This window comes from Alosa alosa, chromosome 18 (genome assembly GCF_017589495.1).
Source record: "Alosa alosa isolate M-15738 ecotype Scorff River chromosome 18, AALO_Geno_1.1, whole genome shotgun sequence".
NCBI lineage: Eukaryota > Metazoa > Chordata > Actinopteri > Clupeiformes > Clupeidae > Alosa > Alosa alosa.
In genome coordinates this window covers 21,543,888-21,563,942 of record NC_063206.1, presented here as the reverse complement: position 1 = coordinate 21,563,942, position 20,055 = coordinate 21,543,888, and the positions used below count along the sequence as shown (strand labels likewise).

General features: G+C 46.1%; 1 protein-coding gene across 19 annotated transcripts in view; it reads right to left on the bottom strand.

Moving 5' to 3' along the window:
• dst (dystonin) overlaps positions 1-20,055 on the bottom strand; it is a 136,352-nt gene that overhangs the window by 11,976 nt on the left and 104,321 nt on the right. For 16 of the 19 annotated variants that reach the window (XM_048269229.1, XM_048269234.1, XM_048269231.1 and 13 more), the window contains 26 exons: positions 19,820-19,979; positions 19,216-19,542; positions 18,936-19,020; positions 18,569-18,810; positions 17,950-18,156; positions 17,166-17,285; positions 16,782-16,889; positions 15,965-16,183; positions 15,256-15,459; positions 12,517-12,748; positions 11,894-12,120; positions 11,138-11,260; positions 10,784-10,885; positions 9,837-9,938; positions 9,113-9,286; positions 8,711-8,866; positions 8,185-8,382; positions 7,117-7,245; positions 6,288-6,458; positions 5,339-5,494; positions 4,685-4,891; positions 4,158-4,277; positions 3,062-3,231; positions 2,263-2,422; positions 890-1,084; positions 301-429 (listed from right to left, as the gene is read on the bottom strand). In XM_048269229.1, coding sequence (XP_048125186.1) covers positions 301-429; positions 890-1,084; positions 2,263-2,422; positions 3,062-3,231; positions 4,158-4,277; positions 4,685-4,891; positions 5,339-5,494; positions 6,288-6,458; positions 7,117-7,245; positions 8,185-8,382; positions 8,711-8,866; positions 9,113-9,286; positions 9,837-9,938; positions 10,784-10,885; positions 11,138-11,260; positions 11,894-12,120; positions 12,517-12,748; positions 15,256-15,459; positions 15,965-16,183; positions 16,782-16,889; positions 17,166-17,285; positions 17,950-18,156; positions 18,569-18,810; positions 18,936-19,020; positions 19,216-19,542; positions 19,820-19,979 — 4,423 coding nt within the window. The remainder of the gene's footprint in view (positions 1-300; positions 430-889; positions 1,085-2,262; positions 2,423-3,061; positions 3,232-4,157; positions 4,278-4,684; positions 4,892-5,338; positions 5,495-6,287; positions 6,459-7,116; positions 7,246-8,184; positions 8,383-8,710; positions 8,867-9,112; positions 9,287-9,836; positions 9,939-10,783; positions 10,886-11,137; positions 11,261-11,893; positions 12,121-12,516; positions 12,749-15,255; positions 15,460-15,964; positions 16,184-16,781; positions 16,890-17,165; positions 17,286-17,949; positions 18,157-18,568; positions 18,811-18,935; positions 19,021-19,215; positions 19,543-19,819; positions 19,980-20,055) is intronic. The other 3 variants (XM_048269241.1, XM_048269248.1, XM_048269246.1) reach the window with 1 other exon arrangement.

Below are 20,055 nucleotides of genomic sequence, written 5' to 3'. Positions count from 1 at the left end.
GGAGCATATCGTTTTTTTAAATAGAAAAAAATATAGAAGCTGACACCAGCTCATGAGTGCATGTCATCAGAAAGATAGCACGGGATCAGCTTGGCTTCACAACCCACTGACCGCTAAGTTCACTGAGGTTGCACCCTCACTCTGTTAGCCTCGCTGAAGGCCTCTCCCTGAGGAGAGCGCTTTTCTGGAATCTTCTCCTGGCTGCTGCAACTACAGTGTTTCCCCAGCACCCCCCCTTGTCTCCAGCCTATTCTCTCCCTCCCTCTCTAGCCGTGGAGAGTCATGGACGATTGCCCTTGCCTTGTGCTGCTCGATGAGAGCTTGCAGAGCCTCCTCGTCGTCGGGCAGGCTGCCATGGAAACGCAGACTCTGCTCGGCCTCGGCCAGCCACTCCAGCAGGATGTGGACACTGGAGTGGAACTCCTCGGCCTGTGGGGGAGGCGCGCGCACACACACACACACACACACACACACACACACACACACACACACACACACACACACACACACACACACGCATTACTACACACACACACACACACACACACACACACACACACACACACACAGACGCAAATGTTTGAGATGAAAAAGGGTCGACTTCAACAGAAGAAATGAACTATCTTGGCTAAACAAGAAAGTTTGAATAAATACACAGAAATTGTGTATACAATAATACAGAAATTGTGAATAGATCAAAGACAACAGTAAACCAGGACAGTACTACTAAACACACTGCATATGCAAGCACACACACACACACACACACACCAGCTGACATACTCGTACTTATACTTATATATTTATATAATATATATAAAACTCTGAAGTGACCCATCTTTTGTTGCCATGTCTGGCCAGTATTGATGTTGAGGGAGAAGGGTTTTACCTGACAGAGAGCCTGCTCCAGGCGGGTCTGTTTAGACACGGAGAGGGCGCACACCGTGTCCCAGCGCGTGCCCAGCTCCTGCATTTGAACTTTGACCCAGGACGAGTCATCAGTGCTGCTCTCGATGAGATCCCGGGCCGAGCGCTTCAGGGCCTGCACACTGCCCGTCCTTTTGCCCAGCTCCTTCTGAAAGACCTGCACACACGTGTGGACACACATGATATTACAAATGAGCTCACAAGATCTCACAAGCTGGCTCACAAGATATTCACTCACAATGATTCCTGTTATAGTCCTGGACAGTTTATGAGTCTGTGATAATAGCTGAGGCCAGAAAGTTCCTTGTAAAAGAACTGCAGACAATTGATGTCATTACTGCAGTTGTGCAGTTAATCAAATGGCGACGAAGCGAGAAAGCCCTCCAAGAATCACATTCAGCTAGTTTCAGTACCGAGGACTATATTCTGGCACGGGAGTAGAAAAATGGCCTAAATCAACATTGATAGTAAAGAATTTGCATTAATAAGCTCAGACAGGCTGGAACATGTTCCCCCTGAACCTCCAGCACAAAGCCCAACCCCCCCCCCCATCCCTGGGGGGGATGAGTTATGATCCAACATGAAGTCATCCTCACAGCTCAGCGAGGCTCAAGTGCCGGGTGACTAAAACGAGGTCTGGTTTCGGCCGGTGACTAAGACATCCTGCCAGCTCGACAAACACCTCTCCTCTCTCCTCTCCCCCCTCTAATTGAAACCAGCATGTTTGTCACACTATCCACTTTCTATCTCTCTAACAGCCGGGGGGGAGCAAATGACCAATCTGGACGATCTGTTTTTAGACCCAGTCACTTACAGTAGCGACTGTTTTTCATGTTTGCTTTCCTCTTGCCTACGGACATGTATGGCAGAACACAATGAAACTACATGGCTAGCAGTATAGGTCTGTTGGTGTGTATGGGGAAGTGTTGCAAGGGGAAAATGCTTCCTGAGAGGGGCTGACCGGAACAGACATGAGCCTGATCTGGCGTTAGGTGGCCCTGAAGTGGCCCTGAAGCGGCCTTGACCTGCTCCGTGGACAGCTGCTATCTGGCCATCCTGTCTGTCCATCCTGTGTCCTGTCTGCTTTGTATGGCAGTTGTCATGGAAACGCACACGATGTTCTATTTTATAGTCAGGATGGGATTGTTTGCGCAGGAAGTCACATCAACATAAACAGTATTCTCAGAGGTACTGGGCTCCATCAGTGCGGTCAGCTGTGCTCTGCGCTGTGTTCAACTGGACCACAGAGACCTGAGCTGCCAAGTCCAACCATCAGTCCACTATACAAGCTAATGTGACTGGAGATTCTGGATTCCTGGCCTTGCCCCACTGTACCTTGTGGCTGTCGATGAGATTCAGGACCAGGTCTATGTCTCCGTGCACTGGCTGGTCTTCAGCAAGCTGGGGCTCCACTTTGTAGAGCCAGTCGATTAGAGCCTGCAGGGCATCCGTGAACTGACCAGAAAACAGCAATGCCTCCTCCAGCTTGTTTTGTCTGGAAGACAAGGGAACACAGCATTAAGCCAATGGGGCTCCCACAGCAGTAATGAGATTTGAGAGAATGTCTTCTAGCGCCACCACACTTGAATCTCATCTCAAGACAAAATACATTCATATGTAGATTTGTTAATCTGGGATCAGATTGACCATACAGCCTGTGGTGAATTAGGTTAGGGAGAGTAATGAGAGATGCCTGAACAACACCCTGCAGATCAGCACTCGGGCTGCGAGCTCATGTATTAATGTGGGTCAAATCACACTCGTGTGCAGGGTGCAGCTCAGTTTGGTCTGGTAAACAATGCCAAGTGTCAACTGGCAATCCTGATGAAGGCCATCAGTGTACACATTGGTGTGTATGTAGTTTAAAGAGAAAGGAATGTGCAACTCTTCATTAGTAAACAGTGGCAAGACACCAGAGCAAAGCTGCTGTGGAGCACAACTGCATCATGTGTAATTGTAATTTACTACTGAGTAAGGCCTACATATGCAAGAGATGGTAGGGGGGGAGTTATTTCACTCAGGTCCGTAGTGATTCATTAAGATTCACAAACAGGAACAAATGTAGCCAGGATCTGAGACAGGTCTGCCAAACGCGGTAAATGGACCAGATCCGCTCCAACAGCCGCCTCCTCACCTCTCCACGGATTTGCCGCACACAGTGTCCCATTTGTCCCGGAGCTCGCTCAGCATGTCGTCCAGTTTGGTGAGGTCGTCCTGCTGGGTCGTCTTGTCCTTGAGGGCACGGCCCGTGCGGGTGGTGGTATCATACACAGAGTGCTTGCTGCCCAGGGCTTTCTGGAACTCCTGTGGAAAAAGCAAGATGGTCAGTCAGTTCACATAGAAGATGGTCATTTTATCTTTTCAATGCAAGTGACAACAGAGACGCAAACCACATTTTGTAACTGCACAGGGGAAACAAGAAATCCATGCGTGTCATTAAAAGTTCATGTCAGTTTCCTGCTGCCCTTGGATTCATATTCTAATTTCTGGGATAGCTCTATTCCTTTGTGTTAGAGGAGAACATTCCAGAGGACAAAAGCAGAGATACATTTCAGAGATTTGTTGATGGAGTCACGAGTGAAAACCGTGGGGGGTATAACGTTTCACCATCATCTCTAATCTGCCCGGATTAGAGGTATCCGAAATCGGAAACGTCCATTACTCACTCTATACATGCAAGGGATTACAATAAGGATTAGTGAAAGCGCCTTGCCAAGTGCTGAGACATCATTAGAGAAACACACTCACTGCAGTCTTAAACATCACAAACACTGAACAGAGTGTTGCAGGCCCTAGCGGCCGTCCCAGCAGAGTAGGGATATAACCGAGGGCACCTGCTTTATAAATCAAACGCCAGCGAAAAAATCCCGAACGGCGTGCTCTCAGACAGCTGCTGCAGTCGTGATTCACAGCTCTGACAAATGATGGTGCTACGCGCAGCTGTCTTTCACATGCTCGCAAGGAGCTGCTGAGTCCTGCACATGAGCCAGCTTTCATCAGGACCTCAGGAGTCTGGATTTTATTTATCACCTTGGATGGGTTGTGTGTATGTGTGTGTGTGTGTACATGTAAGCATGTGTGTGTGTGTGTGTGTGTGTGTGTGTGTGTAAGCATGTGTGTGTGTGTGTGTGTGTGTGTGTGTGTAACCGTGTGTGTGTGTGCATATTTATATAAGCGCGTGTGTGTGTGTATTTTGGGGGATACGGATCTAATTGGGTGGCTTGGGTCACCTTGTGTTGGGCCAACTGCGTCTTGATCTTATCGGGATCATTGGCGATCTCTAGTTCCGAGTCCAGATTCTTCTCCGACTCCTCCAGCCACTCCGTCAGTTTGTTCCAGTTTTCATGGAACTAGAAGGGAAAAGGAAATGAGACTGTCAGTTTTATTTATTAACCGCTGCATTACGTGGTATTCTGCTCTTTTTTGGCATATATACCGAGCTCCATGAAAGCTTCTTTTATTTTCTCTTTTTTTTAAATAACCCACAAGACTCAGCCTCCACGATTCTGATGAAATACCTTTAGCAAATCCCTGTCACTCAACACAACAAATAACAGCTGAGAAAAATATTTCAGATTTTTACTGGCAATGAACTGGGTGTAACACAAAACCCACAGCTAGCGGAGGACACAGTCTCCACGGTCCATTTGAGAAGATTTGTAGATCGATGGTGACCTTTGACCCCCCTCCCCTAAACTGCCCTGACGTCCCAATGCGCCCCACGTTGCCAATTCCACCACTATGCCCTCTACTCCACCTGTTTGGCGCGCTTCCTGGCATCGTCCAGCAGGCGTCCGCGCTCCACGGAACGCTGGACCACCTTCTCCCAGCGGCCCTGGACGCTTAGCAGAAGGTTCTTGATCAGCACCACGTCCTGCTTCTGGCTGAAGTACTTCAGGTGTGTGCCTGTCTTGTCCAGCTCGATGATCTGCTCGCGGTGGGAGTTCACCTCAGTCACAAACACCTGATGGAAGACACGGGTGTGGTTGGCTATTGAGCAGCCCACAGTGCAATTTGCCATTTAATCTAAATAAATCCCTGACCAATTAGTTTAATACACAACAAACTAAGAAATGGTCGTCATGGCGGCCAATTGATGTGGCAGAGATGGACAGCAAGCAAATGGTGCGTGAGTGCTACTCATCAGGAATGGAAAAAACTAATTCAATACTAAATGCCTCTGGAATATGATGAGGTCATTTACAGTTGCAGATTGCAAACCAAATTACCTTACATAATGCAATCAAACAAGATAAACTGCTAAGGGAACAAATCTGTCCAACCCTGCAGTGCTTGCAGGATTGTATGATTAACACTGGTGCTGTATAGTTCTTATATATCTCTTTTTTTCCAGTTTTTCCTTCTTAGCTCCTACATATGATGCATGTGCATGTCAGAGGCATATAAATACTTTGTGCTCGTCGATCTGGAACATGATGGTCTCCAGGATGAGGGAGGCGGGGGAGGCCATGGTGAGGGTCTGCTCGGCCTGCGTCAGCCAGTTGATGAAGTCCTGCAGGGAGTTATGGAAGTCCGTGGCCATGACCAGAGCCTCCTCCAGTTTCATCTGCAATGAGAGAGAGGGATAGAGAGAAAGAGAGAGAGAGACAGAGTCAAAGAAGAGGGAGAGAAGAGAGAGAGAGAACCATCATCGTCTGGGCAAGGCTTGCCGCCACACGCTAGTGCTAACGTCTGCCCGTCTGCTGACCCCGTGGCTCTGGCAGGGAGCGGCGCGTCTGCTCCGTCCAGGCCCAACGCATCCGTGGACGGGAACGAGGGGGAGTGATGCGTTGCAAGGGCACATCCCGTGCAGCTGCCATAATTGGATCTCGGTGCTTTGATTCAATATGTGAAACTGTAACTCATTCTCGTTTCGCGGGCCGTTGTCGGGGTAACAACGCAGGGTTCGCTTGGAGCGCGAACCGAAAAGAAGGGGATTGCGTAGTAATCCCATCATTTTTAACTGACAAGGAAGGGAAAAAAAGTCTCGGTGAAAGATGCAATCCAACATAAGCACTGTGCTGATGTATTTAGCCGACTCTAGGATTAGGTTTGGAGTGGGTCCCAAACCTCGGTAAGTACATGTTTTCCTTTACGTGCGGCGTCAAGTTCTCCTTCTAGGCCGGCCTGCTGTGGCGGACTCCAGGGTGGCCATTCGAAAGCGCACTGATTCACATTCCAGCACCCCCCCCAGTCCCAGGCCTTCAACTGAGCACTAATCCCCAGGGTAAACACGTAAGTGACATCACCCCCTCAGAGAGAGGCTGCATTAATAGCACTGTGAATGTGAAGTGACTGTGAAGTCACTTTTCCTTTTGGACCTACACAGGCGTGACCCACACCCTCTGGCCACTCCTCACCTTTTTCTCGGCCACTTTGGCCTGCACGGACTCCCACTTGTCCTGCAGGTTGCGGAGGTCCTGTTCCGTGTTGCTGTCTTGGCCCTCGGGCGCCATGGCGACCAGCTGTTTGCCTTTCAGCATGAGCTGCTGATAGACGTCTTCTTTGCCCTCCAAAGTGCTGCAGAGCTCCTATGATAAGATGATAAGAGCAAAACCCTGATTAGGTCGGACCGGCCTTTGTGTAAACCAAACATTTTCATCTCAGTCAAATCAGCGCTTGTAAACATGGGCACTGGACGTTGGACAGAATCGCTGTCCAACACTGATGCTGCAATTTAAACAGTGATATCAGCACTAAAATAAATAATTTCTGCTCTGTGGCTGGACCTTGATGTATTGTGTTTCAGCACATAACACAAGAGAGGACGTGCCCGGAGTACTAACACAGGCAGGCTTGTCCACCCACACACACGCAAACTGGGACTGTGAGACTTCCAATTCTGAGATAGCTGCTGCACTTTGTCCATAATTGGTGTTAAAATGGAATCTACCCATGACTGTCTTATATTACTGAGACTATAGCGTGGGTGGAGGTGTAAACACTGCAGTGTGCCAAGAAAATTTAACACCGAAAAGTTTAGCTCTAATCATCCATATCCGTGACATTTTTTTTTACTTGTTTATTTTTTTTTACTCCTGACAGACTCATTAACGGGACCTGCTTTTTGTTTGTGTGGTCAGTCATCACCACCCACAAACACAAACACAAACATAAACACAAACACGGAGAGGCGGCGGCTGCGTCTGCCATCTGCATGCCATCTTTCATATTCCTTAAAACCCGCACCAGATGGGCAGTAAGCTGCTCCCGCGCCGTGTCTGGTAAGCCTCCCACCGCCTTTGATGCTAACAGCTGACGTTCTGTGTCTTTCAGCCACTGCTGCATGTCTTCAATCTCTCCATGGAAACCCTGGGCCTGTAACACAGAGGGGGAGGGGGGTGTCAGTGAGGATGGGGGTGGTGAGTCACAACAATGGGCTTCGGTCTCTCGTTGTGCAGCCATGAGGGATGATGAAAAGACTCCGCTCTTAAAAAAATGATGTATGTCTGAGGTGTTGGCTCTGCAAGTCGAAGTTAAGGCCTAAAAAGGTTGGATATGTCTGAGTGGTGTTACATTAAACAATAAAGTCTGCTTGAGACTGTTTTCAATCAGAAAATGCACTCAAATTGCAAATGCTATATGGCAGCATGCATGACAATGTTCTATTTTAACCTGGGCTGGTTGTATTATTGAATTATTGTTTTCATTGAGAAACTATTTATGTTGCAACATTCTCCATCAAATGCACTACAGGACATTTAAAAATGTGTCTGCAACTTGTAAATCATCTTCTGACTCAGTAATTATATATTTTTGGCAAACTCGCCAGATAGATCAACATCCCAACAAGGTTTTGATACTTCGATTTGGACTCTTATATGCTGTCAAGCTGTCTTGTTTTTCTGGCCATAAAAAATAATAGCAGCACATTCTTGATAACAATCCCCTTTTAAGTTTTTTTTTTTTCAAACAGAAAGTGTGAAAAAATAGCTAATATCGCTCATCAAGTTTACATCAAAAGCATTCCATTTATTGTCAAGGTAGTGAATCAACAGTAAGGATGAGGTGTCGGGGTACTGAGGAGAAAAAATAGCCTGAGGCAAACTCCTCTTTTCCCCCTAAGTATTCTTCATCATTTTGAGACACCCAAATTCTTTCACTCCTGTGGTGAACAGCATCAATCACAGCTCGGTGAGTGTAAGTAAAAGCCATGCTGTCAGATTCCTCATGGTTTGCCAGCAATGTGTACAGTGTGTGTGTGTGTGTGTATAAGTGCAAGATGGATGCCTGTGGGCTCATGGGAAGTTCACTGACCTGAAGTAGGGCACTGTCCAAGAGGTGCCTCCTCTGCTCTGTCTTTTCTAGAATGTTCTTCCAACGCTGGTCGAGGTTATCCAGTTTGCTCTGCAGTCCGCGGGCTTCCTCACCTTCGCTGGAGGCCACGAGGTCGTTGCCAGCTTTGTTGACCGCCTCCACCGTGCTCTGGTGGGCCAGGACATCATTCTGCAACACCTGGGAGCAAGTATGACAAAGGCGTCAATACAAACATCCACAATGCCACAACCTCCATGACTTTAGCACTGTACATTAAAGTCATATGCAGTAATTGGACACTTTTTTACAAAGTAATGACTGAAGATGATGACAGAAGCCATACATAATTGGTCTCAATTCATCCCTCCGGGAGATCGTGCTATTAGCTGCTAAATTAAAGCCAACCACTCGGAGCCCAAACCCCAACTGTCTGTGAGCAGTAACAACATAATTGCCCGAGCGACATGAGGACAGATAAGCTGAAGGTGATGGATGAGTGGTTGTGATGGCAGAGACGGCTGCTTACGTGGTGCTTGGCGAGCTCGATCTCGATGGCCTTGGGGTCTCCGCTAGCCTGCCGCTGCTCATTCAGCAGGCCCTCGGTCTGTGTCATCCAGGCCAACAGCTCGTCCAGTGCATGCTGGAACTGCCCCAGCGCCAACAGCGCCCCCTCCAGTTTGTGCTGCAGAACAGAAAAGGGACCAATAAACGTACGCTTTAAATCATAGGGTTTGGTTTGATTTATCTAAAACTATTTGAAAAACTAGTTAATGTTATGCTATGTTTTATACGTAAATATAATAACAACATGTAAAATGCATTAAGCACAGTGATAGCTAAGACATGTGATCTTCATCTATAACTATCATTTTTTTAAAAACAAGACATGTTTCTGGGACATATTTGGTTTGAGGGACTGGGTGCTGACCTGGCGGTTGATGGCCTTTTTGTCCAGGTTCTCCCAGAGCATCTTGAGCTCGCCCATGGGCTCCTGGATGGCACTGCGATCTGCCTCCTCCACCACCTTCTTCAGGAGCAGACCCGCCTGGTGGTTCAGCCGCTCCATCTCAATCTGGAGCTGGTACGTTTCTGATTTGAACTCCTGCGACACACACACACACACACACACACACACACACACACACACACACACACACACACACACACACACAGCACAGAGAAACACCCACACAGATGTACATACACAGATCAATTGTCATGCCAACATAATGATTGCAGACCACAAGGCTACGACCAGGTGGTAATGTGTTCCGTGCAACCTGCACACTGTTGGTAAGAGGCTCTTTTAAGCGACGCACAATAGCCTTCCCTCTACAGACATCAAAGGGCACAATATAAATGCATCTGCCTTTTATCGTTTTCCAAAAGGGTTCTGACACAGCCGCCCTGTTACGAGACCTTTCTGATATTCATCAGGTGGAGAACATGAATTGGTTCTCCTTCATATAAACACAGCCCACTTTTCATAACCAAACTGTGCATTTAAGCTCACTCAATCTATGTCCTGTCATACTGGACCAAATAACTCCAAAGTCCTCATGACATACTGGTCAAGAATTACTGTGCAAAGGCATAGGTTCATCATGTATTCAGTAAACACACACAATGACACAAGAATGATAATGATGTACCTTGAGCTCATCAATCTGCTGTTTCACCGTCTCCAGGTCAGTGCCCACTGGTGACATACTGTCCAGTTTGTTCTCCAGGATGTCCACCCAGTCAAACATGCCCTGTGGAGGAAGTCAGAGGGGGGAGAGGAGATGAGGAAAATAGAACACCGACTTTAAAAACACAGACTTGTGCTCTTTATGACCCCCAGTGCACACCTGTATGGCTAACAATGGAGGACACACAGAACTGAGACACACCTTACGCTGTTTACACAATCAAATTGGTACTGGTGTTCCAATGGAGCCTTATAGTATTTACTTTAGGCTTTTGTATGAATATGGTCAGCAAACAGAAGGCGATAAAAAAGAACTGAGCATGAGGGGAAAAGCCTGACTAAGTAATAGGAAGCATTCACTTGCAGTATATATATATATATATATATATATATATAAAAGCATCACATCACATAACAACCACATTTGGGAGTGCCAGTCTAACAGGGTGCGCCCTCTCTCCGATCAAAAGGCCCATTCTGAATTCTGACGACGTGTCTGTGACATTACAATATGAATGACATCAGTAGCCCAGTGGGGGGTTAAAGCTTACAAAGAGACACACGTGCGTCCTGTCCCTAAAGGCCCCCATTTGTTCACATTATAAAAATGCAGACAAATTAGTAGCCATTTCCCTTTTCCGGTGACTAAGCCTGAGTCAGGACACTCTGACTAGGAGAAGTCAGCCAACATTACACCGTGGAACGTAAATATCACTGTCATATAACACCATGAGTGCTGACACAAACACACACACACACACACACACACACACACACACACACACACACACACACACACACACACACACACACACAGTAGCACTAATGGTGAAGAAACACCCCTCATCATGTCTGCTAATGGGATCTAAATGTCTTCTGGATGACTGTGGGCAGGGGGGTGGGCCGTACCTGAAGACCGTCCTGGAACTGCACTGCAGCCTGCATGGCCTCCTCCAGCCGCTCCATATGCTCTCTCCACGTCTTATTTAGAGTCTCCCACGCAGAGTTGACCTAGCACAAACGCACACTCGTTAACTGATTCACTGATAATTGACTAGAGAGCTTTCAGTGACATACGACTGAACGCTTGCATTGACTCGAAAATGATTAGAAAATGTGATATACCAGTGACGTTTCAAATACAATAGATACAAATACAAATACAAACCTTCTGCATAATGGTATGATTATAAGAATATCTGGGTTCTATTTTAAAGTCATTTTCTTATGTCCTTTCCCAATTTCATTCCCAAAGATCATTACCTCATCAATGCTCTTCTTGATCACAGGCTTGTCCGGTTCCCCACAAGCAGACATAAGTTCTGCCCCGAGGTTCCGAACAACATCAAGTTCTTCCTGCAGTGCATCAATTTCCTCTCTGAAACCCTGTGCACGCACACACACACACACACACACACACACACACACACACACACACACACACACACACACACACACACACACACACACACACACAATACCATGAATGTAAGAAATAACAGTATCATATCATATCAGTAAGTACAGATTTTTATATTGTATACAACTGTATTGTTACATTCTGTACTTTAAAGTAAGAACATATTATGAGCCTATTAACTAGTCACTAGGAACTATGGACTTGTCATCTAATCCATTTTTTGATTACACAAATATTGCATAAAACATGCATATGGTTGGAAATAAACATCTGCAAGATAAGTGGCACTGCTCAACAGTGGGAAAAAAATACTACAAAGAGTGACCAGGTGTGACTGAACACTGAGTAAGTGAGGTGTAACCAGCCGTGGCCTACTGGGTTTCGGACTTGTAACCGGAGGGTTGCCGGTTTGAACCCCGACCAGTAGCAACAGCTGAAGTGCCCTTGAGCAAAGCTCACTGCGTGTGGTGCAGCTCACACAGTGAGGTGAAACACATTAGTGTGTGCTTCACCTCACTCTGTGTTCACTGTGTGCTGAGTGTGTTTCACTAATTCACGGATTGGGATCAAAAGAGTATATATACTTATTCTTTTCCTACCTCCACTGACTCCTGTTGCTGTTTGACGATGGAAGGGTCGACCCCTGGCTCCTCCTGCTCCCGCAGCAGGTCCTGGGTGTCCTTGATGGTGACGATGAGGGCGCAGTGGTCACACCAGAACTTCTCGGCCAAGTCCATGACATCCAGGAGCTTGGCCTCCCTCTCCTCCACCAGGGCTTGGATGTCGTTCCAAAGGAACACCATCTGGTCCAGCTTGTCTTGCACGGCTTCAAAAGGCGACCACAAAACCACAAGCATTTCACTCCCGAGCTCACGTTTGGGGACACATAATCGGTGAAATTGAATTTAGTCCCTTCTCCTATTACATATCATTTGATCTGGGTCTGTGATTAGGCCAGAGCCAAGACACCGAATGAATGAAAGGAACCCAAATTACGTTTACAGACTAATATCAATGAACACTAGCTGCCGAGTTAAGGTGATTTTATCCAGAAGGGAGTATACTGTACATTTCATCAGCTCTACCGTTCCCTAAGAATCAAAGCCAAGGCCCCAGCACTTTCTACAAATGATCTCAATAAGCCGGCCAGACAGAATCCACACACACAGAGTAAGTTGTTGTGACACATTTTGTACGGGGCAGCAAACACGCTCGGACGTACCTTTGGCGGAGATGTCCTTGTCGGCTCCCTCAGAGCGAGCGATCATCTCCTCGCCGCGCTCCTTGAGAGTGTCGTAGGACGGCTGCAACTTCTCCAGGTCCACCGTCAGCGCCTTGTTCTCGCCGATCTGCTCGCGGATCTTCTCCACCTCCACCGAGATGGACGGCGGTTGGCGGAGGCGCTCGGCGATGCGCTGCAGTGACTCCAGCATGGGGTCGATCTTGTCGTGGAACTGGGGGACAAGCAAGGACAACACGTCGCAGGTCAGCAGACGGCAAGAAACAGGAAAGTGGATGGGAGATAACGCAGTCAGTTTCACATGCATTTTTACATTTTATATTTTATATTTTTATATTTTATATGCATTATGTTAACAGGCAACATGTCTCTACAGGCTAAGGTTTGTCTTTCATAACAAGGCAGATATCTGCATGTATTTAACATGCTTTCACAAACACAAAATAGCAAAGGGCAATTCCATGCAAAGGTCATCCTTACCATGGAAAAAAAAAGTTGTGCATACGCAAATAGAACTGTTGTTAAAATCTTCATTTAGGTCTATATTTTATTGTTTGTAACTGATCTGATTGAATTTGATGGAGAATTACACTCTTTTTACATCATAAATACGGTGTGCAACCATACAGAAACAACATTTTTCACATGGTAATATTATACATATTTAAAAAGTGGATTATTGGACCCAATGTTCAAACAAATTGTGTCATTTGACAAATTCCAGATTGACAAGGGAATGGTAGAGCAATGTCTATGCTCAGCTTGCCTTTAAGAGCACAACTTACATTTGTAAGGCTTTTGTTTTTAAGTCAGCAAGTTCCATGGCCATGTCACATCCATAACGTTTTATAGGAAAAGTTTATGCTACACATACAGTGTTGATGCGACAATGTCCATAGTGCCTGTACAAAGCTGATTTATATCAATGTAAAGTGTGATGACCAAATTGTGCCCCTTTCTTACTTTTAAAACCTTTAATGGTGCGTTATGGATGTGACGTTATGGATGTTACATAATGTGAATTTACAAGACTGGAGACTTTATTATACCTCAAAGCTGATAAAATGTCTGTTCTGGTGGCATGTCAGTTTGAACACATTTCACCTTAGTGTTTACAATTGACATTTCAAAGATTATTAGGTTGATCAAAACCACAGGGAGGCCTTGCCTAACCATTAGCAAAACAAACATAATTTTAAAATACCTCCAGTGATTAGCCTAGCCATAGCCTATTTTCAAGTGGCCTAATAACGAAAATCTGAGCGATTATCTTCCTGTAACTGTCATACTGTTGTTGTACAGTAACTGGATTATCGTGTTAGCTGGTGAAGATGGCTGACTTTGCAGCTGGAGTTAACATAGCAACCTCCTTCTGTTGCAGATCTGTTCAGCCTGCCGTTCACGTCTGCTTAACACAGTTTAATTTTAAATGTGACGCATTTATATGCCAGCATTTGAAGTGTCAGGTCCTCTGTAGCTAATACCCACAGAGTAACATAAGTAAAGGCAGCAATCAACTAGATGTACCGCATAGCGGTGCAAAATATGACCGTTCAGTCCTGCATATTCTCTTCGCAAAAATAAATCACGCTTGTCAATTTGTCTCCATTTCCTACTCCTGCAACTCATGTGCATGTAAATGAGTGTGTGCATATGTGAGTTTGCTTTTGTTTATAAGTCATACTGTATATAAGTATAATCTCTCACAAAAGTGTGTCCATTTCATGTCACATCCATAACGCTGATAAAATGCCTTGTATTCTTAGGATGAAATTGATTATATGAAATTTGAGGATTTCTCAGTATTCAGAGGACAGAGGTTGCATTAAAAGTATATATATATAATTCACTGATACTAATTTTGCCCCCACTCTAAGGCATTTTGTTTACCAATATGAGTCCAATTGTCACATCCATAACGCTGGAACTGCCCCAAAGCAAGCACTAAACAATCACCTAATTTGTACAATTCATTCAAACACACCATGACCATAAAGATTTAACTGATCATATTATGTAGACAGGAAATATAAATCATTTTTCGGTGTGAGTCTATAGTCTACAGACTATAAAGCTTCACTGCTCTACTGGGTTAGGCTATTTTTCAGAACCCAAGAGCAACTTGGAGCGAAACCTACAAAGTTGGCATGCACTGCAGAAGTCTAGGGTTTTTCTTCACTCTTTTCAAAGGAAGGATATGACAGATATTTCCTTTTTGCACTCAAGCAAGAATCTGAGAGTCAATGGTCTATGATAAGGACACTCCATCAGGGTTTTTTTTGGCAGCGGTTATCACAAGGTGTTGTCATTATGTTGGGTGGTCATCAAACAATCCCACAAAAAACTTGAATGGAAACTTTTTAACTTCACTCAGCTGTCCTACGATAAAGCACATGGCCCTTGATAAGAATCCATGAACACACCGCATGCCAGAGACAAGACTAAACAGCTCTCTAGCCAAATGCCCAATCTCACCTGTTTGGTCTTACGTTGGACATTAATCCCAAACAAATTTACAGAAGATAGACAAAAAAAGAATAATAGTCAGATGACAAAAGCCAAATATATAGCCAAATAAAACATATGTAATGAGAAAAGATCACTCCATCAACAATCACTCCTACAATGAACTCAAAAGTAAAATGGATGTGACCGCAGTTAAGTTAAAGTTAAAGTTACGTTAAGGATCATTTAAGGACAGGTTGGCAGAAGTGTGGTCACCTGTGTGGACTTGGAGATGGCCTCGTCCAAGGCTCCGGCCCTGTGCTTGACGTCGGCCTTCAGCTGGGCGTACAGCTTGTCGGTGGCCGTGTACTTCTCCCTGATTGGCACGCCCTCCACTGGGCTGAGCTCCAACAGCTGAGGCCCTGTCTTGTTCATCTTGTCGATGTGAGGCTTGTGCTCAGCGATCAGCTCACGCATTTGCTGAGGAGGAGGTGACCATCATTATCATCTTCATTACCGTCATCACCATAACCACTCACATTGTCATCAACATTATCACAAACACTGGCTTTTCACCCACACACCCTAAACATTCAAACACACAATGGCACACAAATTACTGTACCACACAACCATTACCTGCAATAACATTAATTATTCCTGTCTTCTTATTTTTCCTTTATACCTCTATAATGCTCAGTGTACACACTATAATTGTTCTGTCCATACTGACAAATAGAAAAACATTTATCTGTATGTAGATCTGATGTTCATCAAAAAAAGTCTGTTTGCTCATGAGTGCCCTGAGTTTCTTTCACTCCCAGCACCACTTGTTCACTATCCTGTACCGTATCATTAAATTCAAGTGTTACCCTAGTGTCTAATGTCCACCTTCATATACAGTCTGCATGCTATTCTCAACCCTGGCTTGCTTCCCTCTGTGTTTAAGCCTGAGGCTCTTGACCCCTCTGGCGAGTTCTCTTACCCTCAGCTCCTCCTGCTGCTGCCGCAGGGCCTCGTACTCGATGGCCGGCACGGGCAACTGGGTGAAGCTGGCGCGGGTCTCCTGGAGCCATGGCCACAGCTCCTCGTAGGTCTCCCAGAACTGGCTGGCCAGCGACTGGGCACGCTCCAGCTGTAGACACCTCTCCGAGTTCAGCTGGCTCACCGCGCTGTACTTGTCCAGCAGCGTCTGGATTTTGGCCTGTCGGGACAGCGGACAGGAAGACCATGGCTGGACCAGCATAATTTTTCACATTTTTTATGCTCTTCGTAAAGAGCCGAGGCAGGAAATGGAGCGCAGTGCAGACCTCATAAAAGCCCCCAGACTACTGTTATACTGTACACTCTGAAACCTTAAGCATCTGTTTGGATCCATAGGTTAAACGGTGGACAAAGGAGCTTTGTCTACACATAATTGAGTTGGTGAATAAAATACACAATAGAAACTGCAGACCTGGGAGGGGTGTGTATGTATTGTATGTTTTTGAGTTTCATCCTTAGTGTACTACAAACACACCTTCCTTGTGGAACCTTTCATGTGCAGTCTTTGTAAAAAGTTCCCAGACAACTGTCTGTATGTGTATGAATATGCATATGAACAGTTTTTATGTTCTGGAACCTTTTCTGTCTGACCGGATCTACTCTCACTTTGTCTTTATATAACCAAGCAGGTGAATATGTGAGGTATAATCTGTGAAGCCTAAAGTCTAAACTGAAACAGCTCTCTACAGGCTGTTAGCTGAGAAGAGTAGACTTTTATTCTCAGACTTTCTCTGTTTATGTGACAGGGTGAAGCATACCTCCAGGGCTTGCTTTTCCATCTCATCTTTGCTGCTCATAATGGCCTCTCCTGTTTTGACAATGTCGTCCACGGAATCTTTGTGTCTCATGATATCCATGGAAAAACCCTGGAGAATTGGAGAAGGGAGATCAGACGAGTGAGTGAAAAGTGGATCGGGGGGAAAAGAGAGAGAGAGAGAGAGAGAGAGAGAGAGAGAGAAAAGAAGATGGAGAGACTGTGTTTCAGATCCATCAGCCGCGCGCAGACCACACACATCTGCGGCTCACGCTTATTTACTGCCTGCTTGTTTGTGCTTGCAGCAGAGCTGGTGACATGTCAGAGAAGACGCACAGAGCCCGTGTGGGGTACTGCAGGGCAACGCGGCGCGGCGCGGCGGACTGACCTTCTGTGCCTGCAGCTGCGCTGTGGTCTGGTCCTGTTCCAGCCGGATCTCGCCCAGAGACAGCAGCTTCTTCTCCGCCTCGCTCAGCCAGGTGAGCTCACTCTCCGCAGCCTGCTCAAACTACAACCCAGGTAACCCGTCAGGGAAGGGAGGGAGGAATATGATACTTACACACAGCTAAATTAAATAGGCTTGACAGCCTGAGTAGAATTTGCGTAACAACATCCAAACAGCAAATGAAAAAAAAGAATAGGGGCCTTGCAAAGACTTCTATAGTTCTCTTATTTTATATAGCAAACCGCTAATCTGAACTTTCAACCTTAACCCAAATTCTACACTGTGCCATTTATACACTTTGTCACTGTGTGCAAACACTGTTTCTGTATATGCACATACATTAACTCATACACAAAGGCTGCTTCACAAAGGACCCAAATTAAGCCCTAGAGAGTGAATAATGCCATGCAAATTCAGTTTCGCTTTGCACTGAACTGTGTCCCATACGCAAACTCACTAGAGAAAGCTCTCAGACACTGCACTCCCCCACCCTGTGTGTCATTAACAGCTAAACTACAGCTAGCTCCCAGGGGGGCTAACCAGGCACAGCACTCCTCAAAAGCAGATGAAATTATCATCATAATAGCTCCTATTACCCACAACAGCAATTAGCATGTTGCTCCGAGGACCCCCTTTGTTTGGTGCTTGTGAATGAATGCTGGTGCCATTTTGTTTGGGAAGCCTATGTTTATATCAGTGGCCAAATAGGGGCTACATGAGAACTTACCTGCTGGGACTTCAATATGGCGGCACCAATGGCCTCAACATGCTGAGTGATAGTGTCGCCGGCCGACTTGTAGCGCTCGTTGACCTCAGTGACCATCTTGTCCAGGCCCTCGCGAGCGCGCCAGGGCACAAGCTCCAGCAGCGAGCTGCTCACCTCATTCAAGCTCTCCAGCTGGGGCTTGTGGTCTAGGATCTCCTTCAGCAGACCCTGGGAGAAGAGAGGGGGAGAGAGAGAAAGGGAAGTCATTAGGTTCTGGCAGCTTTCAACATCATTGTTTATGATGAGACAATTTCCTCAGCTCGCTGTAGATTGTTGTTGGTGATTACTGATTGCACTATCTCTGCTAATTGAGTATAGCTTTCAGTTATTGTCATGTAATGACTGCGTTGCTTTATCATGAAAAGCGATTTCACAGAAGTTGTTTTTGGCGTAGATATGGACTAAATGAGAAGTTTAGGCCACAGGATGTGATGCACATGTGTGAACAATCCCCTTGCGAAATGTTTTAGACCTTCTAGTCACACCCGCCTGTGCAAGTCACATATATCTGATGGATGCGACATGAAAAAGCTTGCTGTGTTGTGGTCTAAATCAAATGACAGGGTCACTGCAGACTTACTTTTCTGATCTCTTGAACCTGAGTCAGCTGCTCTCCTACTGGCTCCTGGGTCCCAAAGACCTCCAGTTCTGCCTCCACCTTATCCAGCCAGTTTGTGAGATCCTCGTGAGTGTGTTCCAGTTTGGAGGCCAGAGAGAGAGCCTGCTCCAGAGTTTTCGTCACGTTGTTACTCATGGTGTTAATCTCTGCGTATCTTGTTTTAATTCCATCCAGCTTGCCTTGGATGACAACCACCTCATCCCCTGTAGCAAAAATATTTATCTCTGTTAAGACTTCTCGAGTGATGATTCATTCAGTTGACGCAACTGTAATGTGTTTGCATACATACCCCATAAATAGATTCTAGATTTTTCATTGGATGCCTTACCTGTGGTCTGTTTCAGAAGTTCCATGCCATTGGAAATTGCCTGATCAACATTCTGCTTCCTAAGTTGGATGTCTTCATGAAGAGCCTAATGATGAAGCGAATCTCAGTACAAGCATTTGAAAACAGCTCCAACAACTGTCCATTATCAGTACAGATCTCAAAGATGAACAAACAAACCAACGGATAAATAGACAATGAAATAAGATGTGTAAGCAAACTCAAGTTCAAATGGAATAACTGAATGGGGGTGGGGATAGGGGAGCGGTAGCAGCCACTCTACCAGCTGTTCGTCGTGCTGAGTCTGGAGCACTTCTGCGCTGCTGTCCTGCACGGCGACCTCGCTTAGCCGGCCGTGCACCTCGCTCAGCCAGTTCATGAGCGCCACCTCGTCCTCGCCGAAGAGCTGCGCGTTGGCCAGGGCCTGCTGCAGGAGCTGGGCCTTTCGCCGGCAGCGTTCCTGCAGCTCGATGAAGCCCGTCTGCGTGGCGTCCAGCCGCGCCTGCACCAGCTCCTTGTCGTCCATGCTGCTGACCGCACGCAGGCTCTGGCCTAGGCTGATGGCCTGGTATAGGTCTTTACTATGACCCATGACGTCCTCCTCCAGGGTCTGAGTGCCCAGGGTGGACAGGGGAGGGTCCAGAAACAAGGAGGAGTGGAGAGGTGGTGGTGGGGGGGGAGTATCAAATAAAAACAACAACAAAAATAAACGTAAACTAAAAATGAATGATGATCAAGGCATGAATCGAAATAATATGAAATCATAAGAAGGCAACAACACAAGGAGACGTAACTTACTAAAATTCAACATAAAAAAACGAGTGAAAGACAATATCACATGATGGGGTTGAGGGGAGAGTGAGTGGTGTTCTCCTGTACCCCTGTACCTTATGCTGGGAGATCTGCTCCTCCAGTTTGGTTGTCTGGGTACCAATGGGCTCGGAGTTGGCCAGGCGCTTCTCTGTGGCGGTCAGCCACTCAGACAAGGGCTCCAGCGTCTCGTGGAATTGTTGAGCCACCACCAGGATGCTCTCCAGCTGCTTGTGTCTGTATGGGGGGAAAAGAAAAACAGAACAACAAAACAAACAACGTTTACCTGTAGCATATGTAACAAACATACTTG